The sequence below is a fragment of the Mixophyes fleayi genome, chromosome 4, assembly GCF_038048845.1.
Source record: "Mixophyes fleayi isolate aMixFle1 chromosome 4, aMixFle1.hap1, whole genome shotgun sequence".
NCBI classification, from domain to species: Eukaryota; Metazoa; Chordata; class Amphibia; order Anura; family Limnodynastidae; genus Mixophyes; species Mixophyes fleayi.
In genome coordinates, this window is record NC_134405.1 from 54,047,947 (window position 1) to 54,068,750 (window position 20,804).

General features: G+C 40.2%; 1 protein-coding gene across 5 annotated transcripts in view; it reads right to left on the bottom strand.

Moving 5' to 3' along the window:
• Positions 1–20,804, bottom strand: part of NSD3 (nuclear receptor binding SET domain protein 3) — a 75,771-nt gene that overhangs the window by 11,767 nt on the left and 43,200 nt on the right. For 2 of the 5 annotated variants that reach the window (XM_075207032.1, XM_075207036.1), the window contains exons 12-19: positions 20,204–20,401; positions 19,735–19,908; positions 10,576–10,719; positions 2,655–2,814; positions 2,325–2,527; positions 1,982–2,094; positions 744–1,013; positions 38–154 (exon numbers count right to left, since the gene is read on the bottom strand). In XM_075207032.1, coding sequence (XP_075063133.1) covers positions 38–154; positions 744–1,013; positions 1,982–2,094; positions 2,325–2,527; positions 2,655–2,814; positions 10,576–10,719; positions 19,735–19,908; positions 20,204–20,401 — 1,379 coding nt within the window. The remainder of the gene's footprint in view (positions 1–37; positions 155–743; positions 1,014–1,981; positions 2,095–2,324; positions 2,528–2,654; positions 2,815–10,575; positions 10,720–19,734; positions 19,909–20,203; positions 20,402–20,804) is intronic. The other 3 variants (XM_075207033.1, XM_075207035.1, XM_075207034.1) reach the window with 3 other exon arrangements.

The window sequence follows — 20,804 nt, forward strand, 5'->3', positions numbered from 1 at the left end:
CTAAGCCATATTCACCACAAAGTAGGTCAGCTCTCACCTTGGTGACCGTCAACAAGTAGAAATTGGTGATTCCATTTTCATGGGACCTTTTCATGCGTAGCCTGCACTCCTCCTCATCTATCAGTTCCCCCACATACTCATTCACAAACTCGCCCTAAAACAAGAATAGAAGTACATGACTTGCAAAAACAGAACATGGATTATCATTACTATCTAATATACACAGGGCTCTTGAAAGTAGATATTATAATGGCATGGTGTGCCAGCCACTAAAAGCCAGGGTGGTGGGTTGCCTTCCTATCTCCTGGTCCTTAACACCCTGCTCTATCTCCTCCCTGTATCTTCCATGATCTAATAATTGACGGTATCGCCAATTAACGTAAATGCTATCCGTCCATAGGAAGGATTATAAACGGAATAATCAATACTAATTTCACTCTCCTGTGACTTGAGCCTCATTCCTTCCTGTGGACAATTAAAAGCAACAAAGACACAGTGAAACTAATTAATAATTGAAAAGCCTGTGCACAGAAGAACATCCCCTTACCACGATTGAAAAAAGCCCTGAGCCAATTTTGATTTCATGTGTGAGTAGTGTGGAAAGTGTGGGTCGGGGGCTAGAAGTTATATTTTTCTGTGTCAGATGCAATATTGAGATGGCAAAACCTTGTTCACAGCTGCTAAAAAATATGGCAATAAAATAAAATGATCTGGCTTTGTTGTTATACCAAGCTGCACTATACCTTGCGGATATCCTTTTTGCAAATGAGGCCCCAACCTCTCCTGTCTGTTCGGAAGATTTCGGTCTCTGGGTAGAGCCGTTTGGTGAAGCTCTGGTTTTGGCAGCGTTCACCGGTAGGGCACACCTGTGGGTGACACTCATACAGCAACATGCGGTTCAGGCACTGGGAGTCCAGGCCACAGGGGGCATCATCAGTGGGACGACAATTACAACGAGGTATTTCAGACACATCGGCCAGCTGGATCTGGACTTTTCCCACAGCTTTATTGCTCTGTGAATGAGAAATACTTATTTAGAAGGAAAAACTGAAACAAAATGCACTATAAAGCATACAGCTGGTAAACCCAACATGACATGTATAGAAGCCTGGCAATACCAAATGATTAGTGCTCAATACTTCAGAGAATTCACTTTTTTACTCTTTAGAAATGTCTGCCCCAACTAACGTAACCGTTTTATTTTTTAAAATAAGTAATGAACAGGTAGGGGCAGTATTATTTTTTTTTATTTTCATTTTCAATTATTTATGCATTATTCTTTCTGCTAGGTTACAGAGCCTGTATGATAGTAGACACTATAGTCAACTGATTTTCAAATAAAGCAGATAATGTTTCCATAAGTTGCCGGTCACTGCCAGACTTTCCTCAGTACTTGCAATGTCTTCATGTATGTTTATTATTATTATGTATTTATTTATTTGGTGCCACAGATTCCGTAGCACCAGATACAGAAGCAGGTAATAAATAGATGAGGTAATACACATAAGTAGCACAGATGAGTGCAAAAGACATAACAGGGTATACGAGGGAGTCAGTCAGTAGACAGGCATGGGACAATAGGCAGAGAGGACACTACCCAGTAGAGTTTACATTCTAGAGAGAGGGGTGGTGAGAGACAGTAGGACCATCTGGGAGCAAATGGAGAAGGCAGTCGTAGGAAGAGGAGGTGATGGATAAGATGGTTAGGATGTGGTAGGATAAGCGAGCATGAAATGAAAGGGTGAGTTTGGAGAGTGGTTAGGATTACAGAGCAGTCATCACGTGACTATTAAATGAATTTGGGAACACAGTAAAGTAAGTGAAAGTAAGTGAGAGTACAGGTATACCTATACTCCACCAAAAACCATACATTTTTTTATTTTGTTTTAGATGGTTATCCTTTTTTGGCACTGAACAGATACCATGCAGAAAATGAGCAGGAAGCGACAGGGTTGATGGGGCACTCCCATACTTCCCCTACCTTGATGTGCTTGTAAGGAGGAGGTTTCCTAGAGTTACGCTCTACCTCCAGAGCTTCTTTACTCTCCCGCTGAGCCTTCAATTCATGGAATCTTTTGGCAGCCTCCTCCAGTGCTGATAAAGAAGATGAAAATGATCCATTAAATGAGGGGAGAAATATACATTCAAACTACTTGAATAGATTATTTTCTAGTGTTCTCTCTCATAAAGTCTCTGTTTTACTCCATCCAGGGAATGTACATGTGGCAGTGCACTCAGCAGATAGAGACCAGTCTTCATAACAATAGAATCCATGCATGTTGCAGACACATTAGGCATTCTGAAGTGTCCCACTGTGCACTCACCTTTCTTGAAAGTTTTATTAATACTGGTCTGGCCCTCAGCAAAGCTCTTATCTCCTTCTACATAGGGGAACACACGACCCTGATGTACCCAGTAATAATCATGGGAGCCAAAGAAGAAAACTGGAAAGTCCCCTATGTCGTGTTTCAGTCCCTGAATATTGAACGGAACGGACCTTGGATTGCAGATCTCAGCTGGCCACCACCTGAGAAATACATTCTTTTAATTTATTTTGCAAACGATCAATGTAGCAGCTTTTGACTACAATATATTATTACTGATACACATTGTTCAGACATTATACACAGTGACATTGCATACTGAATACTCGCCTGTAATTCCCCAGTTTAACCCACACGATCTGCTTGTAGTGTAGCTTCTTGCCCGTCCTGCAGTCGTTGCAGCTCCAAGATCCTTGTGGCGTCTCCATGTTGAGACATGAGGGGTGGAAGGCAGCTGGACATGACTCGCAGCAAAGGAGTTTGCCACCTCCTCGGATAAGCAGAGAACACCTCATTAAGACCACTGATTAGGGTGTCTCAACAACCCTTTTGCTGCTTGGGTCCCCCAATCAACGAAAGGGTTAAACAACAGAACAGCAGGGATTGGTGGACTGCTATTTGGGCAGGTGCTAAAACTACTCATTAAAATGTGTAAACTGTCCAGCCACATGGTTGTATGGAGTGGTGGTCTACAGCCCATTCACGGAGACGTTTTATGCTGTGGTCTGTTGCCCTCACAGAATAAACCCAGAGCCTGAATAAGTCTTGCTGCAAGCCCAGAGATCACTGACTCAAAGATTATATGTGCATCTGTTAACATAAGTATGGAAGCAGAAAAACAGACTATTGAGCAAAAAGGTGACGCCCCATGTTGATTCATTTCCATTTTAATGATGCAGGTAATGCAATGAAGATCGATAATCCCTGGGCTTGCAACCACCAATCAATGCACAATGAGCCACACACAGGCATATTAACATTTGCCTGAACAGACCCATATTTATTTAGAAACGCTAGAATTAAAAGTGCATCTTTAGCACAACAAACATGACATTAGCATGAACATATGATGCCATGGTGGGAGTGTATAAAGTATAAATTACCCATATGAGGAAACATTACTTTATAAAGGGAGGTAAAGCAGAAGGGATTGGAGTAAGGAATGGATCTAGTGTTAGAAAAAAAGTAGCAAAGACACAGTAAGGACACAATTTTCAGCTCGACAACTCCTCCTTGTGGGGCAACTTTAATCAGTACTTGTACAGACTGCCGCACTGCGTTCTGGAAGGGCAACAATATAGATTATAAAACTAATTGCCTAGAAAAAAAAATTATCAATAAATGTTGTATATTTTTAATGGGTTTTAAAGTGTACCCTAACCACAATGGAGGCAACCATTTTGCACATAGAAGCAATATTAATGATAATTCAGTTAATCAACTCACCAGGAAAAAGTGACATCACTGAGGTGTGAGGCACTTTGTGTTCCATGTCCCAGGGATGTTACTAGTGCCTAGTGACATGATAAGCTAAATATGCAAAAAAAGTCTTCCTCCATTCCATATAGGTGACCGGTACTCTTTAAATTCTGACAGAGGTCCAAGCTATGTCTAGGGTCTTATAAATGCTTGTTAGCACAGGCTTAACGAATGTGAAAGCTTTACATAATGGATTCAAAAATGTGTGTGGATTACAGTACATAAAACTGCAGATGGCACATTTGATTAGGACAATATTGGATAGTAAGGACCTGGATAATCAGCGCACATTTATATTACAAGGACAATAAAGGTTTTACATAACGGGCAATATTTGTATTTATACTATGCAATGGTTTTATAGGCGACTTCACAGCATTATTACTTTTTAATGGGAATTTAAGGGCGAAAGCAGATTCTCACAGGCTGTTAAGAGACAATGTTTATATATAAAAAGAGCCCTTCTCGTGCCCCTTTTGGATGAACGTTGTCTTCAGGATAACCAGTGGTTTAGTGGATATGATAAATATGTACAATATTTGTATTTGGATTTTACCACTCATTTAAACCACGGTCAGGTACTATAGGGCGATGATTCCAGAGACTACGCTCATTCTCCTTCAGTTTACACGTACCACGGGCATGTGCATGGGTAGACATGTGCGGGTATGTAACCTGTGTTTTGTTTTACATTATTTTGGGATCTAAAAGGAGGTGGGGTGTGGATTTTATGGTATAAGCATTTAAGAGAACCTATTCTAATGTATATTATTAATTTGTGTTCATCAGGGGTGGAAATAAAAGCATATTTGGGAGGCAGCTTCTCCATCTAAGGTGTATGTTTTGGTTTTGTCTAAGGGCGTCTCGGTTTTCATTAAAGGGCATTGAAGTGGTATTGTAAGGGCCGTAAGTTTGCCTTTTCATTCAGAATCTTACTCACTGCTAACAGTACACTCAAGGTCAGCACTGAACACCGAATGTGCTTTCCTAGAATTAAATCTCCCTTTTGTGGGGTGGCCAGGGTAACCCACCCTAAATGGCAAAGTGACCCTTCTAGTTTAAAATAAAGCAAGTAGGACAACTTTTCAACTGCTTACATGTGTCCTATTTCTGTCTACCACAGGTATAAAAAGAGATAGTTAATCCTTGTTAAAGGGTTACCTGTCAAACCGTATTAGAACCTGAATGCAAAAAGTCCTACTTATTTGCATCCAGATACATTAATTTGTACTTCCTTCCTGTACCTGCGGCCAAATTATGGCTAGCGTTATAGGAACTGCATAAGGCGAATGGGGAACTGCCTGTTAGAAATTCCATCAGAACATTTCTCTTCTCATCCAGGGAGCCACCAACCTACCAAATGTTTGCTGTATTTTGAATGGGCAAATGTTATCTTACTGCAGGGGTTCTTTTTGGTTTGTTTTTTTTAGAAATAGTTTCCTTCAATTGAAAGATTATTCATAGAGCAAGACAGACTCAACTGAAAAAACATAAGACGTGATTTTGACAACATTTTATGTGAAACGGTTTTAAAGAATTAACACTTTAATGAAATATTTGTGTAATATAGTATTGATGAAATCAGACTTGTATTTAATATGTTCATTTCCCAGGTAATCTGTGAAAACAGGATTAAACAATGTTCCTCTTAAAGCGGGATTACACCAAATTGCTTGTCAGATAAACATCTTGGGAATACCAGAGGAACTACTTATTCCTTCAGCAAACATTGCTTCCCATTCATACTAAAATATGAATAAAATGTATAAGCACTGCCCGTGAGATCCCTCCTGTAGCCAGTTTATTTGAATAGTGAATTTACACTGGCAAATGCTTTAGTGCTAAAGAGAGAAATACAATACTTCACCTTACTGATTTCCTTCGGTTCTTTTCAGCCATGTATTTATACCCTTAGGAAGTTGTTTTTCGCTGCTACTGGATATGACACAGAGCTGTTTTCTAGATATAACTGTATGCAGGGACGTGGGCAGAGCTGTCCCTATCACCTCCCTTACATAGCAATAGCATCATCTAGAGGGGTCTCTGTCTGCATCTGAGCATGTGTCACTGATAGCCTGGAATTGTAGTGACCTAATCACTACGCTCTCCAAGAGTTACATCATCATGTAGTTCATGCAGGGACAGACTCCACCTCTTTTATAGCGTAAAGTAAGAGCAGCAGACTGGAGTAATGGGAATGTGGGAGTAATGAAGGGGAGTGATGAATGACAGGGATGTGGGCTAAGATGTGAGCTATTGAAGGAGGGTGATGAACAACAAGGGTCAGGGGGTTGTGAAGAGGGTGAAGGATAACAGGGTAGGGGTGTGATGAGGGGTGATTTTATGGTTATGATGGAGATGGTGGGGCTGATAATTAAAGTGAATGTGGGGGTGGGGGGTTACAGGGGAGAGTGCTAAGGCTGTGTGTGAAAATTAATTAGTGTGATAGATATATATATATATATATATATATATATAGGCCTATATCAATTTTCACAGTTGAAAAATAAAATAAAATAAAAGTGATACATTTTGCATACCATGGTGAAACTTGATTATGTAGTGAAATAAATGTATTGATAATTTTTACCTGTTTGGCAGTGCTTGTTTGGTATAAATGTTAATGTAACCAATCCCTGTCTATCAATACAAAGCCCCTTCCTTATACAATATCAAAGGAAATTTAAGAGGAAGGTGGCTGAAGGGAGGTTTTAGCAGTTTTAAACCTTTTATTAATAGGGGTAAGGTGCTGGTGATGTCTTTGGGTGCCATGAGACATTGCTACATCACTGACTGTATACAATGTAGAAAGCACAGCTGTGTCATATTCAGTGGAAAATGAAATAAATAACTGATAGAAATACATGGTTTAAAAGAACAAAAACGATAAAAGCCATGTCTCAACTAACACCTACAGGAGGGCATGTACTAAAAATAAAGTATAATACCCCTTTTAGCAGTATGGGACAGTAGGTGTATTGTTAGGCAAGTTTACATGGAGTATCAAGGAGGAGTTACATGGAGCTCTGAAATAGGTAGTAAAAATTAGAAGGAAGAAGTTATGTGAAGTAATAGGAGGAGGCTGCGTGGAGTAATAGCAGGAGTTACAGGGTGAGGCTACGTGGCGTAATAGCAGAAGTTACAGGGTGAGGCTACGTGGAGTAATAGGAGGAGTTACAGGGTTAGGCTACGTGGAGTAATAGGAGGAGTTACAGGGTGAGGCTACGTGGAGTAATAGGAGAAGTTACGGGGAGAGGCTACATGGAGTAATAGGAGAAGTTACAGGGAGAGGCTATGTGGAGAAATAGGAGGAGTTACATGGAGGGCTAGAGGAGGTACAGGGTTAGGTTACGTGGAGTAATAGGAGGTACAGAGAGAGACTATGTGGAGTAATAGGAGGAGTTACAGGGAGAGGCTACTTGGTGTAATAGGAGGAGTTACAGGGAGAGGCTACGTGGAGTAATAGGAGGAGGTGCAGAGAGGAGAGAGCCTACGTGGAGTAATAGGAGGAGTTACATGGAGAGGCTACATGGAGTAATAGGAGGAGTTACAGGGAGAGGCTATACGTGGAGTGATATGGGAGGAGTTACATGGAGAGGCTACATGGAGTAATAGGAGGAGTTACAGGGAGAGGCTATACGTGGAGTAATAGGAGCTACAGGGAGAGGCTAGAGAAGGTACAGGGAGAAGCTACGTGGAGTAATAGAAGGAGTCACAGAGAGAGGCTACATGGAGTAATAGGAGGAGTTACAGGGAGAGGCTATACGTGGAGTGATATGGGAAGAGTTACATGGAGAGGCTACATGGAGTAATAGGAGGAGTTACAGGGAGAGGCTATACGTGGAGTAATAGGAGCTACAGGGAGAGGCTAGAGGAGGTACAGGGAGAAGCTACGTGGAGTAATAGAAGGAGTCACAGAGAGAGGCTATACGTGAAGTAATAGGAGGAGTTACAGGGAGAGGCTATACGTGGAGTAATAGGAGCTACATGGAGAGACTAGAGGAGGTACAAGGAGAAGCTCCGTGGAGTAATAGGAGGAGTTACAGGGAGAGGCTACGTGGAGCAGTAGGAGGAGTTATAGGGGAGCTTATGTGGAGTAATAGGAGTTACAAGCAGAGGTTATGTGGAGTAATATAGTGAAAGATTAAATGGAGTAATTGTAGGTATTATGATTAATAGAAGAGTTATAATGTAATATGAAATGGGACATATTATAGAGGGCCCAGTAACTAAAAAGGTGCTAAATCTTTTTATGTATTTACAAAGTGTATAATAAACTTCCCACCAGGCAACATATAACTATATTGAGTTTTGTCCACCAGCACGCCACACACAAAACCCAGTGAGTCCCCAAAATCAGTAATGTTCTGGTGAAAACTTTATGACAGCGATACCATCACCTTCTTACCCATATTACGGAAAATTCACCACTCGCCTTGTGAAGAAATCCCAGCACCCAAAACAGCAAAACTATATTTCTTCTATAAAATGCTCATGGCTTTTCCATGTTCATTTGTAAAGCAAATTTCAGAGGAAATATATTCAGCGTTCAAGCAACATAACAAACATTGACACTGCTTACAAATAACGATTCAGCGTCGAAGCCAGGTGCAGTGAGCGCAAGCAGAGGGCTGAAAATAATTGTGATCAGAAACTTGTCATAGTAACATGAGGTATGCAACTGAAGCATGTTTTCCCTGTATATGTTACATTTTAAGTGTATTTTAAACCACTATTATGTACCTTGGCTCAGGGCATATAGACAAGAAAAGCTAAACTCAGCAGACAACTGAGCACAGGCTTGCTTTACATGTGTATGGGTGTAATAGAAAGATAACAGCTTATCGGCAGGACATTTCCTGAACATATATGACTAGCAGTACTGAAAAAGACAACTCTTCTGGATTTTGAACCTCGGCTACCATGCTTAGGAAAATTAACATTCAATTATTATTTTCCATAGAAAGAAGATGCCAGGAGCTCCATGTCCTCTTGTCTAGCGGGGAGTGAACATGTGCAAGCACTTGCACTGAGCGGAGAAATATACTAGCAGTACTCGGGGTATGTTCAGAGCTACAACTTTGCAGTTTCAAACATCGAGACAGAGAACACTGCAGATTCGTCAATGGTAAGATGTATAAAATAGCGCTAGAATCTAGCACTCCACGTAGGCATCCGGACTGCATATATGGAAGCCATAAAGGGCCATACAGATGTCATTGTGGAATAACAGAAAAAGGAGGAAGTTACATTTTCCTGTAATCTAATTGATGATTAAATGTACTTCTAAAACTACTCTACATCTTGTAACGTTATAATGCATGACACTTCCAACTGCAGACGTCCTATTCATGTGAAGGGATATTTTCACATTAAATTTAAATGAATGAATAACCTCAAGTCATAATACAGAATTGAAAATGGCAATTTGTTAAAGTGGAGTTTTAACAAACTTTTTTTTGTGGGTAAGTTATTTAGGAGAATGCCCTGCTCTGTACTAGTTCCCAAGCTCCACACCTCCAAAATTTAAATTCTCCATTCATTGTTGGATTTCTAAAAATGAAAAAAAAAAAAATGTGAGTCTTCATAGATCAGAGGTAACCCCTTTTTCTTACCTAGTAGGCTGTGCAGCAAGCTACCAAGTACCAGCCAATGTTTATAGTAGCTTAAAGAGTGCCCTCTAGTGTCTGAAAATGTTTATCATATATCCCCTAATGTCTGAGAGTCTTGCCAAGCACCCTTTATAAATAGAGCTACTCAGAGTTTGACTGTTGTTGTCTATAAATTCTTAGGTTACAAGTACTCTGTAGTTTTTATCTTTTACAGGTATAAAAAGATATGAGGAAAACATATTTTCCTATGATTATTAAGGTTTAAAAATGTCTCGTCTGATTTTTGCAAATGATTTATATTTAATCAGTAAGGCAAGCTGACATTTATATTTAATATGTAACATACCCCTTTAAGATGTATAAAGTATGTCTAAAGAATCCCCTTGGGTACATATACCAGGGATTAAAAAACCTCTAGATAGACCATTTCACACAATGATTCCTCAGTGACATCACCCATTATTGACAGCCTTCACTGCGGCAGTAATGTCTGGACAATCAAAGTTTGTCCGTCTGACTTAAACAGTGGGGGCCAGAGAGGGAGATATTCTGCTTGTTGGAAAAGGAAAAAGGGGAACAAATCTATTTTTTTGCAAATCTATGTAACAGCAGCTTCCAACTCAATTCTTGTTTCCCAGCTGCAGAATATAACAAAATACATACATACTATAATGCCACTACTTGCTGTACTGAGCTCACATGGGAAGCATCCTGGGGTTATAGCTGTGATTACTACATTTTTGGTTACATTCCATTACAATCCAATGGCCATAGTTACATTATTGTTAATGGAATTAGGTAACAAGGATACTCTTTAATTACCTGAATTACTATTTTACGTCATCATTAAAAGGCTGGTGTTAGTGAATTATTTAAATAAAAATAAGGCCAAGTAAGAGCAGAATTATGAAATTGGGTATAATTATTTTAAGCCCTTTAAGCCATTCAAAACACACACAGAAATGAGAAAGGAAAAGCAACACACCCAAAATTATTTGGCATTCATTACAAATCCACGTAGCGTGCAAAGCAAAATAGGAGAGCGGGGACAGCATGTGCTAGACAGGGATGTATTTTAATGGTTTTAAAACTGAAAAAAAAAATTATATATAACGTAGATATAAGGGGTTTAAAAAGGGGAAAAGCTATTTTTCAGTTACCTTTCTCAGATTTCTTTAGGAAAGCTGGCGAGGAAGAAGGAATCATAGGTATTTTCATCAACTCTGCACGCTTTGAGTCATTCAGTAGAAAGTGGGACTTAAAGGACATAGAACTGACCAGGGTATAATCCTGAACTATCAGCCCTATACAAAACAAACAGAGAGATGCGGTCAATGAAAGCACCCATGATTCCACAAGGATCAACACAGGGTAGGGAGGGGAGGAGGAGGTGGAGGATAAGGAAGGAATTGAAAAACAAAAACAAACAATACATAGACAATGTGCAAATGGAAAGAAAACGTGACTGAAAAGAATGACATGAAAAAAATAAATAAAATGAAAATGATATCGTCAAGGTAAACATGTGGCTCTAGATTCAGTTCAGAAAGGATGACTCCACTTTAACTATCTTTTATTAATAATGACCCCCGCATTATGTTAGAGACTCTATATGGCCTAAGGACTTTTCTGACAGGGTTAATTCATTAAAGAAGCAAGCCTGAGAGCACTGTCAGGTGGCGTCTTAGAAAGTCAGGATATTGAGACATGAAGACCGCAGCATTATATAGTGAGGGTACGCTGAGTTAGCCTAGCATTTAAGTGGACAGGGAGCCCTGTTGCCATGTCATACTGTAGCAATACTACAGAAAAAGATCCGCATGCAGCATTTTTGATAGAGGAATTGGTATAGCGTGACATAGGAACAGCATTCCCAAGTCAATTTAATGTAAAGCAGAGAATTATAGCGTTCTAAAAACAGCCTGTCTGACAGTGCCCTAAATTGTGGACTGTGGGGGACTAACACACTAACTGAACAGTTACACAAATTTGTGACTGATAAAACAATAACTCCTGAACGTCAAACATTGGGTTTCCAGCGGAGGTTGGCCTAGCATGTCACATCCCAAGCTGGCAACTCATTGGAATTATTCATGTGACAAAAACAATTTATTTCAGAATGTTAGAATATATACAATCGAATTTATTTAGCTTCAAAATACATAACTCATCTAATAATGATGGTGTACATAAATTGGTCCTCTATTGACTGCATAAATTCACTGCTAAGGTTGTTATACAGGTTAAGTCCTCTATAGTTTTAGTCAGGTTTACTAAACCAGTTTAGTAAAAATCTAGAGCACTGACCACAGATTTGTTTTTAAGGCTCACCAGAAGTTAAACAGATAGGATAACTCAAATGATAGAATAAGGTAAAAGTGATAGTCATAACACTGGGCCATATTTACAATTTGGCAGCGCAAAAGTTTTTGATGATGCTGTGCACCCACATTGACGCAAATGCTCCTGGATTTCGAGCAAGTGTATTTTCTGTAAAGCAGAGTCGGCACACTGATGCACCTGGTTGATCATAGCAGCGCAAAAACACTGCAGAGTGAAATTACTGAAATTAGATTAAAAAGTGAGAAGAGGCTCATCTTTAGGTGCTTCTTTGCTGTGCAGAAGGGTGCACGGCCATTTTCAATTTGCAAAAGAACTTTACATTTTGCACTAGCTCTCAGAGGTTGCAGAAATCGACTCATTATATACATTAAAATGGAGAAATGTTGTACTTTCCAGTTGCACTTTGGAGCAGAAGTCCTAGTGGATGGCAAGTGGGGGTCATCCCCCCTTTACAGGGTGAGTTTTGTACAGATTTAGCTTCTCAACTTCCAGATATGGGAAGATGAAGACCTGTAGCAGAGGTAAGGCTTTTCTGAGGACCATCTAGGATCCAGGGGCATGGATATGGTAGAGTTATCTCCCCTCAATTCCTGTTTTCAGAGCTTCCCCAAGCTCCTCTCCCTGGTTTCCAAAGACCTGTTGTGCAGGACCTCATTCCACAACCATTAACAGGGCTACTGGAGGACAGTCATCTGCCTTGTCCTAGGTCACCAGAGGCATCGGGTATATGAAAAACATTTCCAGAGCCCAAAGAAGAATTGTTCCTTCTGGCCCTGCTGGACCTGAAGATCCTCAATAAATTCTTTCCAACTGTACTATTCAAGAAGGAATTATTTTGGTAGCTGATTAAGATCACCCTCTACATCAAGCATGCTTATCCTCTTATCCCAATGTGGGTGGATCACCAGTAATTACACTGCGTTGATTTTATGGACTTATTTACAGTTTTGTACACCCCCTCTTGCCCCATTGTCTTAAAATGTGGAACAGGTCTCCTGGGCACCTGAGAGTCCGTTTCAACTATCTCACAGGGTTGTTGCCTTCAGGAAGTGGGCACTCCTATTTAACACTGGGGATACATTTTGCAGCTCCAGTGTGGCAATTACCAAGCGGGTGGGGAGCAGTCTCTCCTACTGATCAATGTCCTGGAACTTGGGGCCATTTATCTGGTCCTGTTCTTGAGGATATGGCTCCTCATGGGTGGGGCCATCAGGATGCAAACATCAGGATGGCTTATCTGATCCATAAGGTTGAGCTTTCCAACCCCAAGGCCACGAGGAAAGCATCTTGTGTTCTGCAGTGGGCAGCGTGTTTTTGCCACAACCATCTGAGTGCCCTGCATTCCGTGTTTTACAACAAGTAGGCAGATTTCCTGAGCCATCAACACCTGGACCCATGTGAGTGGTATCTCAAAAATATCTGGGACCGTCTGAAAACAGATTTGTTGGCCTTTCAACTAAATCCCATGCTTGATTGCTACAGCAACAAGTCTTGGGGGCATGTATCATTGCAAGCATCAGCGGCTCTATGGCCATTTCAGTTTGCTAATCCCTTCTGAAAGGTGCATACAGTAGATGGCCCGGGAGGTTATAGCTACATTCCTGAGACCCTACTTTGCTATTGAGCTGGGAAATGTAGAGTTCTGCCGCTGGGTGTTTTCCTGCTTAATGCTATCCCTTTGGAGTGATAACTGCTCATTCCTCTGTTCACAATTTGTAACAGTAGAGTGGAGGAGGGGAGTTTCAGGTGACCCAGGAGACAGGAAGTAGATTTTGCAACAAGTGGTTGAACTAGAGGGAGGATACCTATTCCTCTCCATCCCGAGATATAAGATCAATGACTCATGGCAACAAAAAGCTCACTGATGGAGACAGGTTGAGGATTAGGATTCCATTTGGCCTGGACTGATATGGAAAAAGACAATGGAATTGCTGATCTCGCTGCAAATACAGCTGGAACTTGTCTGCTTTGGGTTGTTTTTTTTTCGGCCATCACCTGGAGTGAACAACTGTCATAGCTGGTAGTAGAACATAAGAACAATTCAGGAAGAAGTCCATCTTTACTACCCAGGTCACTGGTGAAGTCTCCCCTGCCACTTTATATGCACCCTTATGTGTGCACCACTTTATATAGTATTGTTATTATATTTTACTATATTATAATGTGATGATTTATGTAACAGTAACAGAGAAGAGGTGAATTAAAATTGGCTATCCTTGCATTGTCAAAACCCATGGTAACAATACTTGTGGTGTTTCTGGCGCATTAGAATGGTAGCCCAAAAGTATGGTTAACACTTTTACCTTAGGATACATAGAGTCGGCATAGTCTCTTACCGGGGAATCGTGACACATTGCCTGACAGAACTGGGTTTACCGGCAAGGCTCTTGAAGTCATGATTCTTAGGAGGACAGGCCTTGCTGACCCAGTTATTCATACCTTGCTTGAGCACAGCAGCCCACTTTTTCGCATATTTATTATAGCATTTGAAAATCCTAGCTGGCCTGTTGAGAGGAACATAGCTTTCAATCATGAATCTTGTTTGCTTTTTTTGTCCAAAGGAACCTAGAAAATAGCCTGGCTCTCACACTGCCCTCAGTGTTTTTTCAGAACTAGTTGATTATTGCTTCCAAACAATTGTATTAGAGATGAAAGTGTATTGAAGGGCAGTGGCTCTCTGGGACAAGAAGCTGGTTCTGAAGGTCCTGCAGGGTGCTCCTTCATTCTGTTCTATAGGGTTTTCTCAGGTACTTTTTCTCCTAGCTATTATTTTTGGCTAGATGCATTTCTGAGCTGGGGTGATTCAATAAGGTAATTAAGAATTGAGTAGCCATCAGGTGCCATGCTGCTCACAAGGATGTGTCTAGTGTTACTTTTAGCTCTATGTTCAGCCAGGTGTTCCTCGCACCTCGAGGAAAAATCAGATGAGATTTCTGTAAAATTACTGCTGCCCCGATGTTCTGAGAAACATCGCGGCTATTCAAATTCCTCTCATAGAATCACCGTTCTTAGGTTTATTCCACTTTGTACAGAATTAATGTTATGCTTTTACTTAGTGCAATGAATGATTATATTGTATCCATTATTCTTTCATACAATAGTGTTACCCACATAACAGCCTGGAGTGCTGTATGCGCATCTGTGGGAGCTGAGTGTCTGGATGGATACCAAACTAGCCCTGGGACATACATCTTCAAGCCCAGGGATTTGTACCAGCTGGTAGCCTTTCCCATAGATAGTCGGTACTACTTCATACAGCGGTTTGTTGTTCCAACCTACGTTGGTGGTTTCATCCTTGGGTCCTCGCAATCTCCTTGTATGCAGTGAACTACATATGGATGTAATGGTACAGGATTTAAACTCCCTGTTTGTCTTCTTAAGGATCATAAGGAATGGGATGGCTCGCCATAATCAATTGTGTGCTGTATACACCCTGTGAGCTGACAATACTCAACCAAGTGTTTGGTCCTTGTTTGACAGTGAAACAGGGAGCGCTGTTGGACTAAGTTTGCAGGGCTGTTACCTGGTTGACCAGCTTACTTTTTCAAATTGTCCAAAGTGGACATTGCCGTTTCTATGGAGGCCTCCTTTGGTAGGAAGGTTCTATAGTCGGCTGTCTATTCTTCGGTATTCATTCCTTTCCACTGAGGATGGATTTGGGAGACTTCATTATTTGTGATATTCTCCTGAAGATGGAGAAAAGGGGATTTTTTTAACTTTAGGGAGGAATAGTCATTATTTTTGCAGTGTTCTGCCCTCTTGGTGTGAAACATAACCCACCATCAGTGTCTCTCCTACAGACTGAATGGCAAGTACAAAAATCCACTTATCAATCTTGATTAGATAAAACTGAACATTTCACTACCTCACTCCGTGTAATAGGAAAAAGATAATGGACACGTTTTATCACTGAAATCTTACGTGATTTCGTCTGGTTTTTTTTTTTTTTTTTTATCTGGGTTTTGTTTGATGAGATAAAATAAAAAACACTCTGTTCACTGGACTTTCCAGGGTAGATTATCGGTGAGGGGCATCATCACAAATCAGCTCATCTGAAACAGGCCACGCTGGAAAGAGAATGTTGCACAATACTAAAGACCCTGGCGGATGGGCCAAATGGAGCGTGGAAGGTAATAAATTGTTTTTTATTTATCTTGTCATACCCGTTGTCCTTTAAACAGCAACACATTAATATCAGTCATACACTACATTACTGAATTTATTCTAAAAGACAAGATACATCCATCTCACATTGTTATTGTAATATTAAGATGGGTAACTGGTTGTGTTAATGCAGAATTTACTATACCAAACAAATATTAAAGAAATTTCTGTTTATAATGGAAGGAAGACACTAACACCATAAGGTGATTGGTGGTTTATTTATCAATTAGAATTGTGCTCTTGGTTTTACAGAAGTTTGAATAAAGTTATGTTTTAGTAAGTTAATATCCTTTTGAATAACCTTTACTCTTCCTATGCTATAGTTTTAGATGGAGTGTCCTCAGAGAATTACATATAGCTATTACACCTAATGCAGAGTTGAACGTACGTGCCTGTTTGCATACCGAAAATTCGTTCTGCACATGGCCACAAAAAAAAACATGCAAGCACCTACGCCTATACAGTTCCATGCATCCACAATTGTGCCTGAAGAGGCATGACGAGGGAGGGAAACCTAGGCCAAGTACAGTAAGGGTGTGTTCTCAGAACTGTGACCCAATGCAGCTGTGAACGCAGACAAATATATATGCCTTTTACAGCCAAATGGTTTGCACCAGCAACTATACATGCTGCTGATGGTAGCCAGCACTAGCTGACTGCTTCTGATTGGCTGATTGTGAATTCACCGCTGAAGCTGCAGGGTGCTCTCCTTGCTGATCATGTGATCATATAAATGTAATTACTTTAATTTATAAAAGTGAAAGAAGGTTACATCTGCTGTATTATATGATACCTAGAAGAAAATGTGTTTTCCCCTATGAAAAGAAATGTTTACAAAGTTGTATTGTGCTTACAACGAGGTTCTGTATGTGAGTGTAAGTACACCAGCCGTGTGATGCCTCCAACTCCTATTTTAGCCCTTATGCTATCTGTGGGGTGTACTTTACAGCCAAATTACGTTCAATTCTGCACTAGGTCCATTATGTGAAGTTGTCTCTTTCAGAAGCATGTCTGCAGTAATGCAGAGACTCTACGTCATTGCAATGGGCTAGTTTGGAAGGAAGAGTTCATCCTCCAAACTGAGATGGGCAAATACAGAGTCTAAGAGGGTTATTCCTTGAAGTGGACTTGGTGGGATTCATAAAATTTTTTATTGGAATCTGTCATAAATGTCAACGCTTTTGTTAAAAAAGAAAAAAGTTAGATAAAAACTATTATTCTTCTATTACTTCTGATTTACATACAATGTGACAAAATGCGGGTGTTATCCTCAGAAGAGATTTATAATCAAACTATCCGATTTCTAGCAGTAAAGTGTTTATCTAGAGCCACATGAACACCATGAAGGACAACCCAATTTTTTATTTGATATTGCAGAAATATACTATATTATCAAAGCAGCTAATACACTTGACAACTCATTACCTGCCTATAGAATCTTGGTGTACTTATTCAGCATTATTACACAGAGCAGAATGAGCTTACCTTTAACATGATTATATATCCTAAAATGTTCTCTCAATGACAACATTTCACAGACATACAACTAAAACAAAGGTGAGGCCAGTTATTTATTTTCATATAAAATGTCTATGCCGTCTCCTTTTATATTTTGCAGAGCAGCAAATTATAACATTTTCCTTCTCATTACTATTTATACAACATCTTTTTTCCCATATATCAGCTGGCCAGAGACTTTTCCCATGAATGAGGACACAGAAAAAGATTACTATCCTTAACTGTTACACCACCTTATTTTATACCATAAAACCAATATGTCTGTCTGTCTCTTCCACCTGTGTGTGATAAAATAGTTTTATGAAGACTGGTGTAGGTCAATAGCCAGATATATGCTTTTAGGTTGGTAAGCGGTGCTGGAATACTGATAGAATCTAAGTGGCTGCTATGGGTTATGGAACATTTGCGCACCAGCTGTTATAAAATGTCCCCAAATGTGGTGCAAATGCTACTTTTCAGGTGCTTTCATCACCAAAAAGTGAATGACTCAATCCCCTTATCCAGCATGGAGTGTAATGGATTAAAGCCATTTTGCAGTGTGAGGATTCTTGGATTCATATAACCATAAGGTCAGTGCCAATTGCATTCTTTATACCCTATATAGCCCCTTGCTGTCCTTGTAAGAATGGAAACATGACATCCTGAACATAGTATTGGCTGGGTATTGCCATCTCAGTGTTATCAAGTGTAATTGCTGTTTGCAAAGCAGGTAATGAGCAATGAGGTTGTAAAAATAAAAACATGGAGGGGAATGGGAATAAATAAGAACAAAAGATTCTATAGGCTTCATCTGGTCAGGGGATTTAAAACATTCTTGTATATCTCTTGCTGGGGTCTGCTATACAAGCTAACATACCATTTATAAATGGATTTATACACAAAAACCTAATTACATTCTGGCTGGAAACACATTTCAGATTAAATCTCAATGACCAACCATGCTCAAGTGACAAATATGTACAGGGCAGTATAGACAGAAGTGAGAACCGTGGAACAGTCAATTGATTACAATTAAAATCTAGACATTGCATTTGTTCAGCTGAAAGCTTTAATGGTGCCAGAGTGACAAAGCGTACCCATCGCAATCTTATCAAATGTCTCAATCACTTATCGGACTTGGCAACTTCTAAATGACTGACAGGGGTCTTGTCAATTGGTTCTTACATAAAATTATACAATCATACATTACATCTTGTCACTCAGATGGGCAGGTTAACCTATGTACATACAGTAAATATCAGCATAGTTTTTGTTATTTTATTAATCTGTTTCCTGTTGTGTGTATCCCTGTCACAATCTATCAATTCTTATCTTCCATATTCTTGTTTTTGTCTTGTGTGCATCGAAATTTCCTTTCCTCCTACCCTTTACTTTATTACGTATGTTTACAATAGTAAAGACGTCTACGTTGGGAGAAACAGGAGGACACAGATAAAGGAGATAGAAGAAGGTGAATGACTTTGGAGACACACTGACCAACAATAGTTTCAGATGGATTAGTTGATTTATTTAAACCATGGTCAGGTGATTCAAATCTTTAAAAACTGTTAAGACTGTACTGCATAACATAACATAACTCAAAGTCACGCTATTCTTAAATTCATTTCATAGATATTATATGGTAATAATATATAATTCAATTTGATTAAATTGCAAATTAAATTCCCAACACAGAAAAAAAGTGACATATGAGACCACTGTATAAAATGTAGCTGCAGGTATGTCCAGGGATCCCCTGATTCATACAAGCTGTGTGAGAGGTCTCTCTGCTGCATCTTTCTTCCCACCTTTGGTATGTTCCTCCAAACATGTGCCAAGCACCTCTGCCATTTCCTTCACATGTGCTGTGTTCCTCTCTCTCTTACATGTGAAATACTCTTTAGCATTATTCCCTTGTCCTTACATGTGGTGCTACCACAACTCTTTCCCATGTGTGTCATGCTTCTCTACATTTATCCCCTTCCCCTAAACGTCCTGTCTTCATTTGCATTCACTTTCTCCCCTTGTCTGGCATTACATTACCCCAATTTTCATGATAGAGTAAACCTGTTCTCCTATATATTCTCCAAAAGTATTCTGTCTCCCTCTTCCCATTTTATCCCCAACTTATATAATTTCCTTACTGTAGCCCTTGCAAACATGTGGTGTCGTGAAGGCTGAAGTGCATATGGATAACACTAATATGTAAATGCATACACTACTGTTCAGTTATTACTTGTTACCGCTCTAAGTGTATGCCCACTTGTTAACTGCCCATCTGCATTAGCGTACACTGCACATCTCACATTGCTTACCTCGAGCACACACGAAGCAGAAGCTCACGTTAACAGCGCAGGATGAATGCCCACTGCGCTTGGAATGGTTGCTGCAAATGATGAGACTGAAAGAGAGAATAAGGCTGCCTGCAGCCACACAGCCGTCCCCACTGTGATATGCCACAGGGCACCGCACACATCGCAACATGCGTCCTGCAAGAGAGGAGCCCACATAATGAATGACCTTACTGTACTGCAAACACAAGCCCTGAAATAATAGTGTCACCATGAATAGTTATTCCAAGACTCCCGTCACATACACACAATTTAGCTTATCCATTCAGTAGGAACAAGGTACATCAATGCCTCAAGGATGTCCTTACATCTTAGTGAATGGAAAGGCTACATTCCTGTGAATATTTGCTTGGTCCACAATATTGCTGCCTCTAGAGTGTGTATGTGACTGGAACACTAATAGCTGAACATGCATTTCTCTATCCCTGTTTACCTTTGCAAGCTCTGTAGACGTCTTTGTCAGCGGTGCAAGAACTACAGCAGTGGTGTGGGCACCGGAAGCCCCTGGAATCGAAGACAGTTGCAGAATATTGCCGAGCGCAAGCTTCATGGTAAAACTTCCCACATGACGTTACAGAGCAGCGCTTTACGCTGGTACTTGGTATCTTGCAGGAGAAGCAGGTGTGGAGGCCTGTTCAGAAGAAGCAAATTAACGAAAGCATTAGTCTACACAACGCAACAAAGAACTTTGGTTTCTGCAGTTGGTAAAACACAATAGCTTTTGTATATGTTATGGCATTTACAATGCACAGACAGAAGTCTTATATGTGTCAAGAAGCTGTGCACTTTCTTGTCCATTCAGTAAAAAAAGCTCTTTGAGGTCTAAAAGGCTTTCACAAAGAAATCTGAACGCTCTGACATACGCAGATATGGCAAGGAAACCTACTCCTTCAGATAAACTAGTGAAGATCCTACACAGCCCACAATGAACAGTGTATGAGGACACTTGTAACATGGACCGTGTCTGTCAGAGGTTAAGACAACATAGGTGGAGCAGGCGTTCTGAACTTAAAGTGCCCTGTGGGAGGCGCTTA